Below are 19,698 nucleotides of genomic sequence, written 5' to 3' on the forward strand. Positions count from 1 at the left end.
AGCCTCTCCTTCTCGCTATATTTTCCTCTTTATCTGCTCCTTGCCATAACTTAAAACACCTCCCCCCCACCCTCTCCCAACCCTCTCCATAGCCCGCACTCATCATCCATCCCAATCTCTCTCTCTCGCTCATCCCACCAGCTTTCCATTTCCTTATGGCGCCGGCGCTAGCGCAGCAGATGGACGGCCAGCGCTTCCAACCACCTCCGGTGGTGGTGGCGGCGGCGGCGGCGCCGCCTTCCTCCTCATCGCCGCACTATCGTGGAGTCCGCAGGCGTCCGTGGGGGAGGTTCGCGGCGGAGATCCGCGACCCCTGGAAGAAGACCCGGGTGTGGCTGGGCACCTTCGACACCGCCGAAGACGCCGCCCGGGCTTACGACAACGCGGCCCGCTCACTGCGAGGAACCAAGGCCAAGACCAATTTCGAGACTACCCCTCCTCTCTCGCCCATCACCTCTCCTCTTCTTCCTCCTCCTCCTCCTCCTCCTCCTTCTGCTTCTGCTTCTGGTGCTCCTCACAGCCATCCCCATCACACCTCTTGTGTCCGAAATTCGGCTCCGCTCGCCGTCCCTCCGCTCGCCTCTTCGGCTTCCTGGACTCTCCCCCACGCTCATCACCTCATCACGTCTCAGATTCCTCCTTCCTCCTCCGCCGCCGCCTCCGCCTCCGACAGTCGTGGCTGAATTCCACCTTGCTCGATTTCGCCTACTCCACCTCCGCCCGCGGAAGCCAGAAGCGGCCGTTTCCATATCTCAGCTTCCCTCACGATCGCGACGAGAGAATGATGATCGTGCCGCCTGGCTCCTTAGGCTCCCCCCCTTCGGATGAGCCCACCTCCAAGCGGAGCTGCGAGCGGCGCACCCATCCCTCCGCAGGCTTCCCTGCGGTCACATTGGCCTCCGATCCGCCCCTTCATCATCGCATGATGATCGCCGCCCCTATCGATTCTAATGCCGCTGCTCCTTCCGCCTCCTCTGATTCCGATTCCTCTTCCTCCGTTGTTCTCAACTCAGAAAGCCCCTCTTCCCCTCACAATCACTACCTCCATTGCCCGCGTGGTTTTGTAACGGATCGAAGCGCTCCTAACATGACCGATCATGACAGCAAAGTTATCAAGCCGTTAGCTCTGCCATGGATCGATCTTAACTTCCCTCCCCCTTCATCATCAGATCAACAACAAATCAGTTTTTGCCCTCACACTTGCTTTGCCTCAGTGATTGATTATTCTCGTCTTTAATGTGAGAGATCAAGCCACAATCTCTGTGCGCGCCCACAGAATATTCGAACTGCAAACCTCTTGGCATTCTTCATTTGGTTTTCAAATTTGGGATTCTTAACAAGACAGGATTTAAAAAAACAAAAAGACCACAAAGTTTTGCCATTGTTTTACATGAATTTAACATCATGTAATGAATGTACATAATTTCCTTCAAATATCTATTTCCTTTCAATACATGTTTCAGAAGAAGCATTTCATCATTCTAAAGTGCTGTCTGTATCTCGTGCTCACATATTTTTAAGTCTGTCCATCTTGGATCTTCACAATTTCACTCTCGATTTGTTTATAATTTTACATTCGATTTGTTTTCCTTTTGTGTTTTGGATTACGTTTTCTTAGACTTGTTAATTGGTTGTGATTCCAGTTGAGTTGTTGGTAAGCTTAATTTCGTCATCGCGCTAATTCCTGTACTGTTTTGACTGTTTTTGGGTGTAACCCGAAGGGTACAACGGTCCATGCTGAGGATTTAATTAAGGGTATAGTCTATCTTCGGTTTTTGCGTAATCCAGTACAGTGATTGATTAGTCATTCCGAGCAAACAACAGGAGATTCAATAAACTTTCGGCTTGAAATTTGTATACAAAAACTTTGAAGATAGCAATGTTTTGTGAAGTGAGGATCTATTTTCAGGAATTAATTGAACTTCTTGATGGCAACAGGAGAGTGCATAATACATGGGTATGCATGGTCTTTTGATGATGAGTGGTGATATTGATTTCCATGTAATATGGGCCTGCTCTTTTGAATGGATATTTAGCTGGAATCATGGCATCTTTAGCTGTAATAAGAGGATCTGCCTCTTTAAAGGCATCTAGGGCTGAAATCATGCCATCTTTAGCTGTAGCTACTAACTTAGCATGATAAGCATGACATCTATTATCATGAGTTGTTGCCATCCAGCAGCCCTAAAAGTGGACCTAACGATCCGTAGATGTAGTTGAAAGGAGACAACACACACCCAGGTACAGGAATTGTGTTTGCGTATGTGTGTAGAATTTCTTGCCAACTTAAGAGGGGGGGGGTGGGCTACTCTACCCAAAACCGTGGCTAATTTAACCTTAGAAGAAGAGCACATAACATACAATCAAGAAGGAGAGAATTTCTAACCAAACTTAGGAGGGGCTACTCTACCCAAAACTGTGGCTAATTTTAACCTAGAATAACATTATAGCACATCACATGTAAAGAACAAAAGAACAAAAAATCATATACAATTCATTGGGATTTAGTGGTTTCCTCTCTACATGGGGAGCACTCCTTCCATTCTCCATTAGTAGAGTGGAAAGAGTGTCTAGACAAGATCTAATCAATTCTCATGAATATTTTCTCCCTAGCCAATCAAATGGGTTTTACAAACCGGCGTGTTTAGTTCCATGTTGCAAGCCATGACTTCTCATTGAGCACTTGTATGGACACAAGTTCCAGTAGTTAAATTAAAAACATAGGATTCATGGAAACTTGAAAACGCGTTGAAGTTTTGTTGGCCTAGACTCAATATGAATTTCGAAATGCTGAAGATGTATCATTCAAGAGGTGGGTTCATTATCTCTTATCTATGAAGACAATCGAAGTTTGGAGTCAAGGATCCCGACATATTCTACTAAGTTACGATGAATATTAATAGAAGAGGTAGTGATTTTACTGATCAGATCGAGCATAGATGATTTAAGGGTCCACAATATACAACACTTGACATCTGTTGAATGTACCTTTGTGGTATCCAATCATGGTTTAGATGGCTTGGTAAACCTTGAAGACAACCATTATAGCCTCGATTAATTATTGGTAGTCACAATAAGAGTTGTTGGCATTGTTGTCACGAAAGGAAGTGGTACATACTACTAGATGTTAAAGAAACATCTATGTTTTGTTCACTAGATCAATGAAAGTTCAATCCTTTTGATTCTTCAATCAATAATTGTTGGGAGGTGGTTCCTTTTGATGTTGAATAAGCACACCACCCCCCCCCCCCCCCCCCCCCCCCCCAATATCAAGGTGATTCCCCTATTGGGTCACCATCACTCATTGCCTCCTTTTGACCATTAGCACAATTTGGCCACACGATTGCCATGGCACAATAATTGCTCATGGTGTTGTAGCTCCCAAAGTAATTTGGAGCGATTTCCTTTATCTCTAGAACTTGGTGATGCATTACTCTCTTGAACATGCCCGACTTGTATTTGGAGTTGTTTTTGTAGTTTGGCTGGGACAAATTGCACTTCTCGCTATGAAATATTTCTCATTGTTGACAATAATGCACTTACCAACATGCACATACATAGATTTCTTTCCTAATATAATTCGTTGTGAGATGTGCTTATGAATAGTTACACTGAAAACAAATGCTAACGTAAGGATGCTTTTAGTTTCAAGAGTTTTTGTTCATTTAATCACGATCTCAACAATTCTTTTGATATTCATATAGCAACATATTGAAACCTAGAAGGCCAATTTATTAATTGAGGTTCATTACCTTAAAAATATTTTACTCTCACGATTTAGTATAAACTAGGTTCAAAGGGGGCACCGCCTCAGCCTTTTTTTAGCTCTCCATATAACACTTGTACCCATTGTAGTGGCATGAGGGCACCACTTTTGATTTTATATTTGGTCTTAATTTGCGGAGAGTTTCATTTATTGATTCATGATGAACGGCCCCCCTTATTAATTGACATGTGGCGAATTGTATTCTTAGATAAAAAGAACAAAGAGTATCGTTGAATGAAGAACAAGGGGCATGCTTATCTGTTGGCTTTAATCGAGATAAAGCATATTTTAGTTGGTGCACTTATATTTCAATGGAGCTTAAATTTTTATTTTCCTCATCTCTACAAACAACCCTGTCTATACGTTTTCGAATGATTCATTACACATTTTACGTTACCTTCAACTTCTAATACAATACTTTAGTGACAACTATAGTAGATTATCCTAGTTATGCAATAGAGACATAAATGAACTCTATAGTATGTAGATTGGTATGATGCGATATTGTTGTGTGTTTCGACCATCACGTATTGTCTTGACGAGTTTTTGTGTGGGATTTTGTCCGTAGAAACTTCAAGGTACATATCAAACCATGTTGAAAGATAGGGTTCTTTTATTATTATTATTATTATCGTAATTAGCTTACCCTAGTGGTAAGTTGTTACACTACAAGCACTATGTTTAGGGGTTGAAACCCAAGTTTCTCACCTAGTATCTATTAGATACTTTATATATCTTAATTCACTAGATGCCACTTGGGGAATGTAGGGGTTGAAAGATAGGGTTCTCTCAAGTTGATCGTATGGAATAACATAGGACCATCAACCTTCGCTTGCCTAGTTTACATAACACAAGCCAAAAACCCACTTGAGCCCAAATTAGGGTATGTAAGAGGCAAATGGGAACACCTAGAGGGACCACTTTGTTGAAGAGAGTGCAAGAACCGAGGGTTGGGAGATGCCAAAGACCACATGGAACAACCACATTTATGAGACAACTTGGAGATCAAATGCTACTACATATAGGGATAGAGTTGTGGTATCAAAGGTAAGGTAGGAAAAGAACGAAAATGGAACACATTCCTCTACATAGTGATATCTTTAGGAGAGTTTTTAAACTAGGGAAAAACTTTGAAGTACCTATTGTTCTTCCTTTACTGTCACCACAATTCCGTGAAGTCGTCGTTATTCCCTAAAAAATGTAGCTTGCTGGCCAATTCATACATGCAAGGTGTTTTTGAGCAAGGCTATGGCCAATCCATTCTCTTCTTCTCGTGTATAGGTGTTGTCCGAACACTCGTATGGTTTCTATTTCTCCCTTAATTGTAGAAGTATATTCATGACTCTCGGGAAATCAATCCGAGACATGCATGTGTGAGCCACTAGGGGCATTTATGGTGAATACCAAAAGCCTAGATAAGGGGCATTTGTGTGTCCACTCTCCCCCGAACCGTTCAAACCGTTAAGCCTCGGTTTTGCTGTTGGGTTCGGTTCCGTTGCAGATTGATACCCCCTAGGGGCATTTCTGGGGAATAACCAAAAACCTATAGATAGGGGGGCATCTGTGTGCAGGATCTCCCATGGAACGAGGTTGACGATGAATTAGGGTTTCATGTCGAGGCTGTCTGGAAAAGATCTTAATCGAGACAATGTTACGTATCCAAGTTTCAGGTTTCATGGAGACCTCCAAGATCGAAGCGTGCTCCTGGAGCTCATAAAGTCTTGTGGTGTACAGAAAGACCTCAACGGAGCCCGAAAGGTCCACCGCGATGTCATCCAAAACCAGGCATTCCATCATGACATTTGTATCAATAATGCTCTTCTTAGTATGTATGTCAAGTGTGGTGCTATCACAGAAGCTCGAAGAGTATTTAATCAGATCTCGTTCCCAAATGTTGTCTCATGGAATGCATTGATTTCTGGATATGGACAGCATGAACTTGGCCATGAAGCTTTGAAATGCTTCAATCAGATGCAAGATGAAGGCATTTATCCAGATGCTGTCACTTATATATGCATTCTGAAAGTTTGTGGTAATAAAGGATTTATCGAGGTGGGAGAAGATATACATGCCAAGATCAAGAGACAAGGTTTCTTGAGAAAAGACATTGTTCTTGGTACCACCTTAGTGAATATGTATGCGAAATGTGGCATGATGGGGAAAGCACACCAAGTATTTGAGGAGCTTCCTGCACGAAATGTTGTATCGTGGAGTGCTATGATTTCGGGTTATGTATTAAATGGTTGCGGTGAAGAAGCTCTAAGTTGTTTTATGAAGATGCGCGCAGAAGGCATATCCCCAGATGTGGTCACTTTTGTTAGCATTCTAAAAGCTTGTAGTGAAATAGGATGCCTGGAGGTCGGAGAGAAAATACATGTAGAGATTCGCATGTTGGGTTTACTGGAAAGAAATATTATTTTAGGCAGTGCATTACTGAGCATGTATGCAAAGTGTAATATGATGGAAAAAGCACAGAAAGTATTCGATGACGAACTACCAACTCGGGATGTTGCATCTTGGAATGCATTAATAGCAGGGTACGTCCATGTTGGCCTTGATAAAGAAGCTCTCAAGTATTTTATGCAAATGCTTGATCAGGGCCTCTTCCCAAATCAAGTCATCCTTATTTCCATTTTGAAAGCTTGTGGCAATATAGGAAATTTTGAAAGAGCAGAAGAACTCATTAAGAAGTTTTGTAGGAATGGGTTATTTGAACTTGATAGTGTACTTGGCACGACAGTGGTGGACATGTATGCTAAATGTGATATGATAGAGAAATCACAAGAAATATTCGACAAGATTTCAGTACGTGATGTGGTGTCTTGGACTGCATTAATTTCTGGGTATGTCCAGCATGGACTCAGTGATGAAGCGTTGAGCTATTTCAGAAAAATGCAGTTGGAAGGCATCTCCCCAAACGCTGTCACCTTCATTTCAGCTCTCAAAGCTTGTGGAAACATAGGATATCTGGAGATGGGAGAAGAGATACACGCGGAGGTTAGCAAGCGTGGGTTATTGGAACTAGATATTGTGCTTCACACGGCATTGGTGGACATGTATTCCAAATGTGGTATACTTGGGAAAGCACACAAACTGTTCCGAGAGCTTCCTATGCAGAATGTTGTATCGTGGAATGCATTAATGTCTGGTTGTGCACAAATGGGCCAAGTTAAAAGAGTTTCAGATTTGCTGAGGGAAATGATCGAAGAAGGTATCTTTCCAGACCTAGTGACATTCCTTATCCTCCTTCATGCATGTAATTATAATGGTTTGGTAGAAAAGGGGCAACTGGTTTTTGGTGATATCAATGCTATCTTCCACCGCTCACCGACAATAGAACACTACACCTGCATGGTTGATCTTTTGAGCCGTGCCGGACTCTATCGGAAAGCAATCGACATTATTGAACAAGTGCGAGCTTCTGACCGACTTCCACTTTTATTGGCACTTCTGGGTACTTGTAATGAATACATAAATGTAGAAATTGGGAGATGGGCCTTTGAACAATCAATACAACTCAATAGCAAATGTCACACTCCATATATCTATATGGGGAATATATATGCGGTTGCGAGCATGCATGCAACACCAAACAAAATTAATGCTAGGAGAGTGGAAATGGAAGATTAAAGAATCTTAACTGATTATTGATGCAATGTTGCTATATCACCCCTTCAAATAGTGCAATAATGCACGTCATATGTTCATTAATGATCGATTAATGGCACGGCTAAAGTCTCAGAATGGTCAAAAAGTGTACATAATGTCAGTTTATAGACATTCTCATATTGTGCAGACAACAATTGATGATATCTTTATCGCACGACATTTTGTAAAAATAACACACACCTTGGAGTTCGTCAAGTAACACATCCAATTGAGGGGACAAATATTTACTTTGTTCTGCGAGTCATTGAATAAACTCACATGTCATGTTATCTTATTTTCTTACTGTTGGGAAACCTCAGTGGAGTAGAAATTCTTTAAAGAGTATTTTGTAACATCTTAGGTAAGGAACATTAAAAAAACTAGGGTATAAATACATATGAACACCAATGTCATGATAGACATGCAAGAATTAGGGGATTGTTGGGGGAGGAACCTGAATATCAATATGGATTTGAACTTGATTGTCAGTGTTTTAAATTGTTGCTCGTGTGAATACTCTCCATAGTGCGAATAAATCATAGTATTGGATTCATACAAAAAATATGCAAAGGGCATATGCAATTTATTCTATGCAAACATGACTATTGCATTTTACTAGCAAAGAAATCACTTGATGTTGAAATAAGTGGTTAGTTATATTTTTTGGCAATGACGTAAGGTTAAGTGGCAAACAAAATTGATTTCGTCAAGGTTATGCGATCATACATACTATTGTTTGGGGATACGTTTCATGAGTTTATGTTTTCCAATAGATTCAAGCTTGTAGTTTAGGTTAGAAACACATTACCATCTTGCTTTTTTTGTAAGGGTTGAAGATAGTTAGGCAAAGAAAAAACTCTTAGGGCAAAGAGATGAACAACACAAAAAGAAATGTAATCATAGAAATCTTGGGGAGTCAAGTCATATGGCATACTCACATGGTATACATATATCTTGCAAGGCTATTTGTAAAAGGACCCCTTTGTATTTTCATAATCACGAGGATCTCCTATAAAAATGGTTAGAATACCCTACAACCTGTAAACCCAAAAACTCAAATTGTAAATATAAGCACCACAAAGAAAAAAGGGACAATAGAAGAATTTGATGCCAAAAGCATCGTTCTAGCACCACACAACCAATTTGAGAACTAATCTTGATTTTGAGCACCACCACAACCGGTTTGGGAGCATTGTTCTTACATATGATTGAGAGTTTTGGTTTGAGGAGTTTTGCATGTTAAATTCCTATTTGAATTTCTAATGTAAAATGGTTTTTTCTCAAGAATTAGTTTCAAGACATTGTTGACGCTGCTACAACAAACATAATTTTTGCTTCTCAAATTGGTGCATAGTGGTGATGTTCGAAAGTTGTTACTATGTGCTAAATGCAAGCACTCATAATGTTCATGGAATTTATTTTCCTTCTAAAATCTGTGGTGGTTTGAGATGTGAAATTCATGGAATTGGAGAGCACACTTGTTGTGATTTCGAATGATTGGGTAGTAAGGGCAATGTATGTATTAAGAACTTCACTAAAATCTAGTTGTGTACAAGAATCACAAAGGAAGCTACATGATATGGCAGTCACAACACAAGGTTGGAGTACTTTGACGATTCCTAAAAAGTTAAGGGTATTCTCAAGAGTCAAAACTATGGAAATAGGGAGGGGTATTTTCACAAATAGCCTATATTATGTCTTTTGATAACCAAATTTTATTGCAATAAGGACTAATTTTATAGTAGAGAACCGCATGCGCATGTGACCATGTTGCTAGGTATTGAATTTGAACATGTTCACTCCCCGCTTTACCTAGAGAAAAAGGGTCACTAATCACCTAAAATATTAGAGATATAGAAGGAAAATGGCCAAAATTTGCGCGGTTACATTTTTTTGCCGATCACATGAAATCATGATCAGGCGAATAATGATTACCCTCCTAATAACTACATATGTGAATGGATTCTTCACATTGAATCAAAGTTGTTTTAGTGTCATTGGAATCGTTGAACATGTTTTTGCATTATTTCCGTCCGATGCCATTTGGTCAGGCTTATGTTGGAAGATCAATTCCATTAATTAGGCCGTATTTTCCGGAAATGGCCTTGGCCAGTTTACAGAAGACGATTTAAATAATAAACGTTATTCTCTGAGGTGGGGTGTTTTGTTGATTCTACCTTATGTTAGTTTTTTATTTTGTCTCTCATTATACTGTATACACACAAGAGAGATAGACCGAGGGCATTTTTGCAAATAGCAAAAAACAGCAGCAAGATAGACTACATAAAAAGACAGCGGGGCATTCGCTTAGAAATCCATATAAATCAGCGAGATCGCGCAGAGAATCGAACCTCCGCAGCGATGGCGACGAGGTCGAAGGATGAATGGGGATCAGGTTCCTCCTGTCTAGGTAGACTGATCGGTAACAGGGCCTTCATTTGGTGCTTTTCCCTTCTTTCTTTCGTAGTTCTCATGGTGGTCACTCCCCGAATCACCCAGGATCAGTCTTATCACGATTTCGCTGACCACCGGAGCTTTTTCGGTATTTCGTGCCTTTGAGTTTTTTTTTCTCTCTCCCGTATTTGGACCTCTGTTTGTTGATTTTTCAGTTAACTATTTGATTTAGATTTAGAAAATTTTGATTTTTCTGTCTCCTGTGTTTGTGTTTGTTGGTGGTTCATGATATTTTCAGTTCCGCATCTCTTTATAAATTTTTTTCTCTATTTATCTCGGTTTTATTGATGATAAGTAATAATCTCAGGGTAAAAACAAAGAATTCTTATGGATTTACTGAATGGTCAGAGTGTGTGTATAGGCTAAGGGAACCCTAATAAAAGCATAAAAAAATGGGTGAATATTGGTGAAACTTGTCGCAGTATTTACCTTATTTTGGGAGCATTCTTCTTTGTGGTTAGCATAGTTTTTTATATTGGTAGTGTGACAGTCATTATTTATGGTAAACTTAATCCATAGAATAATCATGCTTAATCACACGATTAGAGTGGAATTGACATTCAATTCAATAGCCTAGGGTTTAGCCAAATCTAGAAAATTGATTTCATCAGCTCTGCTATAACGGAGGGCACCGTATATTCATAATTGTTTATGTAGAGCTTGTGTTTTGTAGAAATGTGGGTGAAATGATGTCACAATTTGCTCGCATGTTTCTTGATAAATTAAAACTGATTTTGATTTTGTTTTGGTAACTTACATGTATATTCTCCAGGACATATTTTTCCTCTAATATACTTGAGTTTGCCAATGCTCTTTTCAGGTATCCCAAACACACTAAATGTGCTCTCAAATTTTCCTTACTTAGTTATTGGGATTATTGGACTTGTATTATGTTTTCATGGAAACTATCTAGGATTAAGGTAACTATGTGCGCATGCTCAGTCTTTCTCACTCTATTTAGGTATCTAATGCTTAACAACAGTTGTTCTATTGTATATAGTTCTAAAGGAGAAATATGGGGTTGGGCGTTCTTTTTTATTGGTATCACATCAACAGCCTTTGGTTCAGCATATTATCATCTTGAACCTGATGACTCTACTCTTGTATGGGATCGATTGCCTGTAAGTATTTTCTTTTTGTAGGTATTATATGTTTCTTGGTCATTATTACACACGCACACACACATGCAAATAGATAGATAGATGGATTTTATTACCATCTCTTCCGAGGTCAAATATGATGTATGTGACCAAAAATAGAGAGAGAGGGATAGGATTTTCTTATCGTATTTGAAGGTCAAATATGACCTATGAGACCAAAAATATAACTTTCCCTTAATACATATGAAAGTGAATAGGGACTCTCAATGTTCAAGAACTTTACTAACGAATGTTGCTGTTGAGAGTACACACTGATGGGTCTCTGTATACAGAGCAATATCTGTGTTCCTTGGAGGTGTCTTTAAAATGCTTGACATCTGTCCTTAGAGAACCATTGCAATTCCATATAGTCATGCATAAGGTCTCATAGACCATACATTGTCTTGCAAAAGAATATTTCTGAGTGAGGCTCAAAGCTGTTGCATACAAAAATGAGAATGGGGTATGTAACATATGCATTTATGAAGGGGGATGGTATTGGGTGTTTCAGAAAGTCAAATGAAATAAATACTGAAATAAAGTGAATCTTGTGTAGACTGTCTCTTGTCAACATCTCCGACCTAATCGACATCTGAGTAACCAATAACTCAATGCCTCCTGAATATTCTGGGAGTGTGGTCATCAATTGAAGCACAAACTCTTCATCGGTGGTCTTGTTTCTGAATTAAACAAGCTGCGTTTTGAGAGAGGTGAAATGATTGATCTGCTTCATAATGTTAGGACCACCAGTCTCTTGGAGATTGGCTAGTTAGTTCTCCAATGCTATACGATATCTTTGTTGGACTGTCTCGTGTCAACATCTCCTACCTAATCGGCATCTGAATATCCAATAACTCAATGTCTCCTCTGAATATTCTGGGAGCTTGGTCATCAATTGAAGCACAAACTCGGTGGTCTTGTTTCTGAATTAAACAAGCTGCATTTTGAGAGAGATGAAATTATTGATCTGCTCCATAATGTTAGGACCACCAGTTTCTTGGAGATTGGCTAGTTGGTTCTTCAATGCTATACGATATCTTTGTTGGACTGTATCCCACAACTCATCAGATGTTCTCGTTATCTCTGCCAACAAATTGACTAGCAACTTGAGACTTCATATTGAAGAGCATGAAAGCATGACCATGACTATCTTTGCCCAGCAAAGAGTCAATTGCAGTTTGTGTAGGTGTTGAAGATGAAACAATATAAGTAGTCTTAAAATTGGGCTTTGCAAACAAGATCATCATATACTTTCCCAATCTAGCTAGTTGGTTCAATCGAGACTCTTTGGAAAGTTTAAGAATGGTGGATATAATAATGTCATTGGAAACTATAAATAGATTGTAGGTGCACGATGGCTGCCAACTCCTCCCTAAGTGATAGTTCAAGTGGGGCTATACTTTGGATGGGAGGGATGGAAATGGATGAAAAAGAAACACATCTTTGGAATAAAGTGCATCGAGAGAACAAAAAACGTGTTGAGAGGTTAGTTTTGGGGCTGCACTCTCCAACAAAAATCACAATCTATCTGACTTGAGAATCTTACAACTATAGATAACGATACTCTTTAGTCACTTTTATTTTTGTTTACTTATTTACTCAGTTATGTTTATTCTGGCTTGCAGTTAATTTTAAGATGTAACCTCTTGCTTGGCCTTATAGGCCATTTTGGCATCTTAAAAAACGTTAATATATCTTTCTTTCTTCTCTCTAGCAGTAGCACACACATGGACTTCTCCTAGAGGATGCATCCCACAATCACTGCATGACCTGTCTCTCGGTACACAGATTAAGCTTCAACAAAATGCTCTATCATCATTATTAGGGGTTATAGGTATTACAGCTAATGTTCTTCCCCAATGGTTAAGTCGTATTCTACATTCTGTGAAGTACGCCTCTGTCTCCATTGGCTCCAATTTTGTAGAGTCTTCTAGTTGGGTTCTCCTGCAATTATGTGATTGTGTGGAGATCCTTGCCACCTGTCAGTTTGCATGACTTCTCTTCAATACTAGGATGATGGAATGGTGTGTGATCATTCCCTAATCCACGTCCACCACGTCTCATAAGTGCATGCACAAACCGTCATGTGTCCCTTGTGTTTACACCTTGCCATGCAATCATTCCTTCCTAAAGATCTTTTGGGCTTGTTCTTCTCTCATTACTGAGTCCAATATGCAACACTTCATCACCATCTTACCTTACCATCAGAATGGTATACCTTCTATAGTGTGTTATGTCTCATTATTGCTTGACTTGGATCCTTAACATTTTCTTTGTACTACTGCGTGGAGTCTATGTAGCCAATGACTTTTTTGGAGGTCATTATGCACAGTCGAATGGTATTATAGTAATGTGAGGATGCTTTGGGACTATGTCATTCCTTAATCCACGTCCACCACATCATTATGCACTGTCCAATTATAGCTTAGGACTATGTCATATTTTCTTTGAGATGGTACCTTACCTCTTGTTTTTTTGTCTTTGACATATCATTGTTGCAGATGACAATTGCCTTCTCATCAATAATGGCGGTGTTCATTATAGAAAGGGTGGATGAACATAAGGGAACTGTTTCACTTGCTCCTCTTCTTCTTGTTGGTGTGATTAGTGTTGTCTATTGGAGGTAAGGGTTATTGAATTTTTCATTTCCGTTATTTTAAGTGATCTAATCGGAGGCAAGGTTTATTGTGTTTTCCATTTGCTCCATTTAAAGTGATCCATTTGAGGCAAGAGTTATTATATATTTGATATGCATTAATTCATGGAATTTTATTATTCAATATTCCTGATTTGCCAGAAACTAGTCAAGTGATATGTTTACAATACAGTACAGATATGTACATTCATTCATTGCTTAGTGCTTCTAACATAGTATTCTAGTTCAAGATAGCTTTAGGACGAGAGTCCGTTTTTCCACTCATTTCAGTTAGCTTATTATATTGCATATCAGAAGATGATGATTATGTGCAACTTAAGATACTGAAACTTATAAACCTGTCATTTATCTAGATTTGCAGATGATTTACGTCCATATGCATTGGTGCAATTTGTGCCTTGTCTTGCCATACCTGCTATGACAATAGCTCTGCCACCTAAGTATACGCATTCTGTATACTGGCTTTGGGGTGCAGGTAAGGACATAAGCAATACCCATTTCTAGGACATACCTTAAGTTTGTGTTTACAGTTTTCCTCTCACAGGTTGGTATCTTCTTGCAAAGGTGGAGGAGGCAACAGACAAGGGGATATACAAGCTAACTCATAATCTTGTTAGTGGTCATACCCTAAAGCATCTTTGCTCAGCTATGGTGCCAGTATTTGTTATAATTATGCTTGTACGCAGGCGTGTGGAAACCGAAAGGTATAGAAGATGCGTGACACACATTGATCACTGTTACAGTTTCTCATCGCATTAGCAGAGTAGCTGTTGTATCATTTCATAGAACACCTTAACACTGAATAACGATGACCTTGGTAGAGGCTTTTTGTATTAGTAGACATGTATGTAAGTTCAAGAGGTTCATTGTTTTTGAACCTCTTGAACTTACAGAGATGCATAAAGGTTTTGATAAGAGATATACAAGCTCAATAGGTTTAATGTTCTGATATTTTGAAGAGTTAGGAGTGTGCTCTAGTTACGAAGAACTCATGGATACTATGTTATTTTCTCCAGAAAGAGCTTGTGGGAGAACTGGACAGTGCAAATAAAGGCAAGATATTTCTTTCAAACTGATAAGATTTCATCAGTTGAAGTTAGAATTAATGGGGAGAAAAATGCAGAGCTACAAGAGGAGACCGCATCATTGATTCAGAAGTTAGTTGAAGTATAAAAGAAGACCTTCTAAACAAATATATCCAAAGGATATATAATAGGGAAATTTGTATGATACTGTAAATTCTTGTCTCTCCGTGATGATTAAAAGTGACCTTGAAAATGACCATTCTTATGTCATCAATGTAATTATTATGAAGGATTGACATCAATCACTTATCAAACACTACAAAGGTTTTTTTGCGTTCATTTACTTCACGAGCCTGAGCTGTTAGTATTTATTTATGGCTATGGTTATGATGAAAAAACTAGAACAGACATTCTAGACAAGTTTGAATATTGACACCAGTTGGTAATAACAAGTGAACCCTATCAAGTCCCCCCAAAAATGCTATTCTTTCCTTTGCTACTATTCCTTTTGTTGTCTCCAGGCATATTTATTGACCTCTCCTACAGCTCAGCATATTTTGTTGCAAGCAAATAATCCTTTTCATAAGCAAGGAGGATGTATAGCATTGTATCCCCACCTAAATTCAATCCAACAAATTATTGCCCATAGCAAATTAAGCGCACTTTGCTAAATTTCATAAATTTTAATTGTGGTGCAATCAGTCGTGGTATAGTGGCGAAGTGTTAGGTTTGTAACCCATGAGGGTTTTGCATTTAATTGTGGAGCAATGGGTCCCACAATGATAAGCACATCTTATGTATGGAGAGATTTTTTGAATAACCTAAGAACAAAGAGTCCAATATTTTGTATACTAGTGGTTTATTTACATTCCTAGTAAGTTGATATGCATTTATGCATCTTGAATCTATTTCGTTTTCCATGTAGCATACTTCATGATGAGTTTGTGCGCTAAATTGGAAAATCCTTCTACCTTTATCCATGCAGCAATGATTTAGAAGAGATGGCAAGGTGCGACATGATAGGTCGGGCTTTTCAAATGGTAACTAACACAAGTTTGGAATATCATATTAGCATTTCAAAAGCCTAATCGGTTTGGGTTAATTAAAAACCTTTCTGGGGCTTTCCGGGAGGACATGTATGCGTTTGCTCTAGTGCATATGTTTCTAGGCGTTCCGCGAGGCTTTACCAATGATCTGGACATGAAGCAGTGGTCTCGCTTGAATTCTTATCATTGGGAGTTCCGGTTGGGTGCGCCCATTTCTCGGGACAAAGAGGAGAGAGCAAGGTATAACTGTTAATAGTTATATACATAATTTTTTGGTCTCTATAGGCTTTGCTTACATTACACATACACTTTTGAGATAAAGAGAGAGAGAAGAGAGAGGAGAGAGAGAGAGAGAAAGAAAGATATATTAACGTCTTCTAAGGCCAAATTTGGCCCATGAGACAAATGGTTTAGAAAAAATGGGATATTTACCCATTCATCGAAAGTAAAAAAATCAAAATAAGATAAAAAATAGTTCTAAAAAAAACATGTTCTACAATGAAAAGATGTTATACTAGGCCTAATTTCATTTCCATCCAAGTCTCTCGAAGAGAAGCGGGAGGTCAAAGGGTTGCGATGTGGATGTGGCCCGTGGTCCCAATGTAAAAGGTACCCCAACCATAGCTTCTAGTCGACGTAGCTCATGTTCCCTTATCTTCTTAATCTTTTCTACTCCACGTCGACTTGTTTGGAAGCCCAACATCCGAGGGCGTTTGGTTGTTCTTTGTATTTTTGCTTCCTCAAGGGAGAGATCGAGTAGTGTAAGTGTATCCACATTCATCGTCTCCCCTTGTTCCTGAAAAATTACAGTAGTTACATGTTGATGAATAGTAAAAGGGTTGTGATTAACACTTTGTAATTTATTCTCCCTATGTTGTTTTAGCTCTAAGATATACCTACCTAGTCTTTTTACAGTCGGGGAATCTAATAGTTTGGAGAGGGTCCTAATATGTCTTGGTATTCCACCATTATCAATAATTGGGCACTTGCATGTGAAGTGATACTCATCCTCTATCTCTATGTGGCATAACCTACATAGCCTTTCCTCTCTAGGGACTCTATTAGCGCGACCATTCTCAATCTCAAGGTGGTGAGATGATATCCTAAGTTGTCCAATGGCCACCCTTAGTGCATTTGATAAGAATGTATCTAGATATCTTGGTCGTGTAATAAAACCTAACTTAGAGAAGTGCAAGAAGTGTTCCTTATAGTACAACATTTTAGATGGGAGTGGCTCTCATGGGGTGATCCATTTATATCGAGTGTAAATTTGCCATATTTCTTGGCCTATCACTTTATTACGGTCTTCATGAGATATTAGAGTTTGATCAATCCCATGGTTGTACTTAAGGGGAGGTAGGATATTAATGTCTGTGCCATTTGCAAGTAACCAACTCACCACAATGCTATACCAAGAGCTAGTGTCTCCAGATGCATGTAGGGATCGGGATGCCTCAAAGGCTCGACGGGATATCCTATCTTGTGGTTGGCTATGTATCCGATGAATAAAACCTACCACTATTAACATCGGCGGTAGACTAAACTCTACTCTAATAATGTCATGCGGTACTGTCGATTTGCTTTGGAGTTGACGTGATAACATCATCACCAAAGGTCTCTCTAATTGCATCCACATGAAGGATGGTAGACCTGGCTGGAGCCCATACTACTGATGCATACATGAGGGAAGGGGTCACTAATGAGTCGAAGAGCCATCCCTTAGTCCGTGGCTCTTGAAAGTATGCATGGTGGCATTGTCTCTCTAAGAGTGAGAGGGACGCATACCCTCTCGTTAGTCTATTTTTGGCTGCCTGGGTCATCGAGAATTTACCTGAGCGAGCACTAAAAGTGACTCCCAAGTATACATATGATCCCACTACCTCAACTAGTGTATGAGAAAGGGTTAGGTGACATTTACTCCTAACTCGGGATGATGTATGAAAGATAAGGACTTTAGTTTTCGTTAGATTCACTACTAGTCCTCGTTGTGTACAAAAGTCATCAAGGGAATTAAGATGCTTTTGTAGGTCGTGTTCCGACTCCAAGAGCAAGACCATGTCGTCTGCGTAGAGTAAGAGACTAACTTGTGTATCCCCAATAACTAATCCCTTGCCTCCTTTTCGAGCAATAAAATCAGTGATCTCATCAATGTAGATCCCAAAAAGAGTCGGTGACAAGGGGCAACCCTGTTTTACACCAATGGTGCTAGTGAAACAATAAGATAGGCCACCTGGGCATCGTACGCACCCAAAGACTTGCTCATATAAGGCATAAATGACCCAGATCATGTCATTTGGTATCTCCAATCTCTTAAGTCTATCAAACAACCTCTCCCTAGGAACCATGTCAAAGGCTTTGCGGAAGTTCATAAAGCAACAATATAGTTTCTTCTTACGGGCCTTCGTTTGGTCAATTAAGCACCTAAGTGTGAAGATACGGTCAATAGTGGAGAAGGCTCGTCTAAAGCCAGCTTGTTCAGGTGCGCGAAGACTTAACGTTTCCATATAATCGCTGAGCTATGCTTCCATTACTGCACCATATAGTTTAGTGAGCGTATGACCTATCATAATGGTCCTATATGTATTTGGGTCCATTGGGTCCCCTCCTTTATGTATAGGGGCCACTGTGTTCATGGCCCATTGTGGTGGAAAACCCTCGGCGAGGGCACAGTTGAAGATTAGAGTGAGAAGGGGGGCTAGGCACTCTCGAGCATATATGATGTGCTCGGCTCGCAATCCTGTGTGGTCCATGGATTTCCTATGTTGTAACTTTTTTATGACCTTCGTGACCCTAGGGGTCGTGAAAAGTGTCCCCATGATAGGTCGAGGTGTGGAAGGCATTGGAATGGGTGGTTGGTTCGGGACATGGTAGAGTCTCTCGATGTATGTGTGCCAAATATTGGGTTCCTCGATGGGTGTTTGTGGTCTCGGTTCCCATAGTCTCTTCCATGCAAGGGCGCAATCCCTACTCATGAACATATGGTAGAGTTCCCAATATTGAGATGTTTCCCAAGCTCATCTTTTACGCCGTGTCATCTTGCGCATCTCTTTGCGAGCCTGTACTGAGGAAATAGTACCACGAAGTCGCGACACCTTAAGTTGTCTATACAACTCTCTACAATCCTCATCATACCACTTGTTCTGTGGCATAGACCCTATTCTACTATGATTGGAACCTTTCGCGCATGGGAAGCTACTAGTTGTTGCTGAGTGAAGGATGTGTGTGAGTTCTGTAGTGAGATTCTCTAAAGGCAAGGAAGAATCAAAAGAGGAGAGATGGGCTTGTACATGTCGAGAGTAGATGTCAGCGAGCTCATGTGTGAAATGTATTATAGTGTGATGGGTTGGTTGACTAGAGTTGGTGGCGTGGGAGATGTCACATTTTAGCTCAAAGTATAGGAAGCTATGGTTTGCACCAATGGGGCATGGGACCACTCGGAAGGAGTTAACCATGTGGGTAGCTTCAGGGCGTCCTATTAGGTAATCAATTGTGCTTTCCCCTCCTCCATGTGGGAAACATGTGAGCTCTTCCGAGCCCGGCCCCTTGGCTAAGCCATTATATATGATCATCTGGTGTCAGCTTCCAAGTTCAAGCAAATGATGGCCAAAGCTTGTGGTATCCGCACCTTGATCTTTTGATGTACGTGTTATGGCTAAGGCTAAAGGGTCGACATTCACCATTTCTATGTTTCTATCCATCTGAAATATTGTGCATTGTCGGGATTGGGTTCTCGCATTAAAACCCCCTACAAGGAAAACTTCCCCTTGAGAAGAATATCGAATTATGTCATCCGATAATGGTTCATATGGAGAAGGCCCATGTGGTGTTCCTTCATCAACTATACTCGCCTCTCCAACCGTATTATACTGGGATCCTTTCGGGGGGAAGTAACAAACGGCGATAAATATCACCTGATCCTTGCTAGTGAGGATTTTCACACACATAAAACGGGCTTCTGGGTCTC

The 19,698-nt window shown here is 40.1% G+C and overlaps 2 protein-coding genes across 2 annotated transcripts; both read left to right on the forward strand.

Annotated features, from left to right (window-relative positions):
- The first annotated feature begins 5,297 nt into the window (after window positions 1-5,297).
- LOC147860522 (pentatricopeptide repeat-containing protein At2g33680-like) lies at window positions 5,298-7,762 on the forward strand. The gene has a single exon (XM_087324890.1). It carries the CDS (start codon window positions 5,378-5,380, stop codon window positions 7,394-7,396), a length of 2,019 nt encoding a protein of 672 aa, XP_087181016.1. The 5' UTR covers window positions 5,298-5,377; the 3' UTR covers window positions 7,397-7,762.
- A 1,985-nt stretch (window positions 7,763-9,747) lies between these two features.
- Window positions 9,748-15,011, forward strand: LOC147860523 (uncharacterized). Its single transcript, XM_087324975.1, has 7 exons — window positions 9,748-9,956; window positions 10,689-10,788; window positions 10,869-10,989; window positions 13,509-13,630; window positions 14,017-14,138; window positions 14,208-14,367; window positions 14,680-15,011. The coding sequence occupies exons 1-7, from the start codon at window positions 9,776-9,778 to the stop codon at window positions 14,834-14,836; spliced, it is 963 nt and encodes a 320-aa protein (XP_087181101.1). The 5' UTR covers window positions 9,748-9,775; the 3' UTR covers window positions 14,837-15,011.
- The last annotated feature ends 4,687 nt before the right edge of the window (window positions 15,012-19,698 follow it).

This window comes from Azolla caroliniana, unplaced genomic scaffold (genome assembly GCF_043228905.1).
Source record: "Azolla caroliniana isolate FFs.n. ecotype wild unplaced genomic scaffold, voAzoCaro1.0.p SCAF_9, whole genome shotgun sequence".
Lineage (NCBI taxonomy): Eukaryota > Viridiplantae > Streptophyta > Polypodiopsida > Salviniales > Salviniaceae > Azolla > Azolla caroliniana.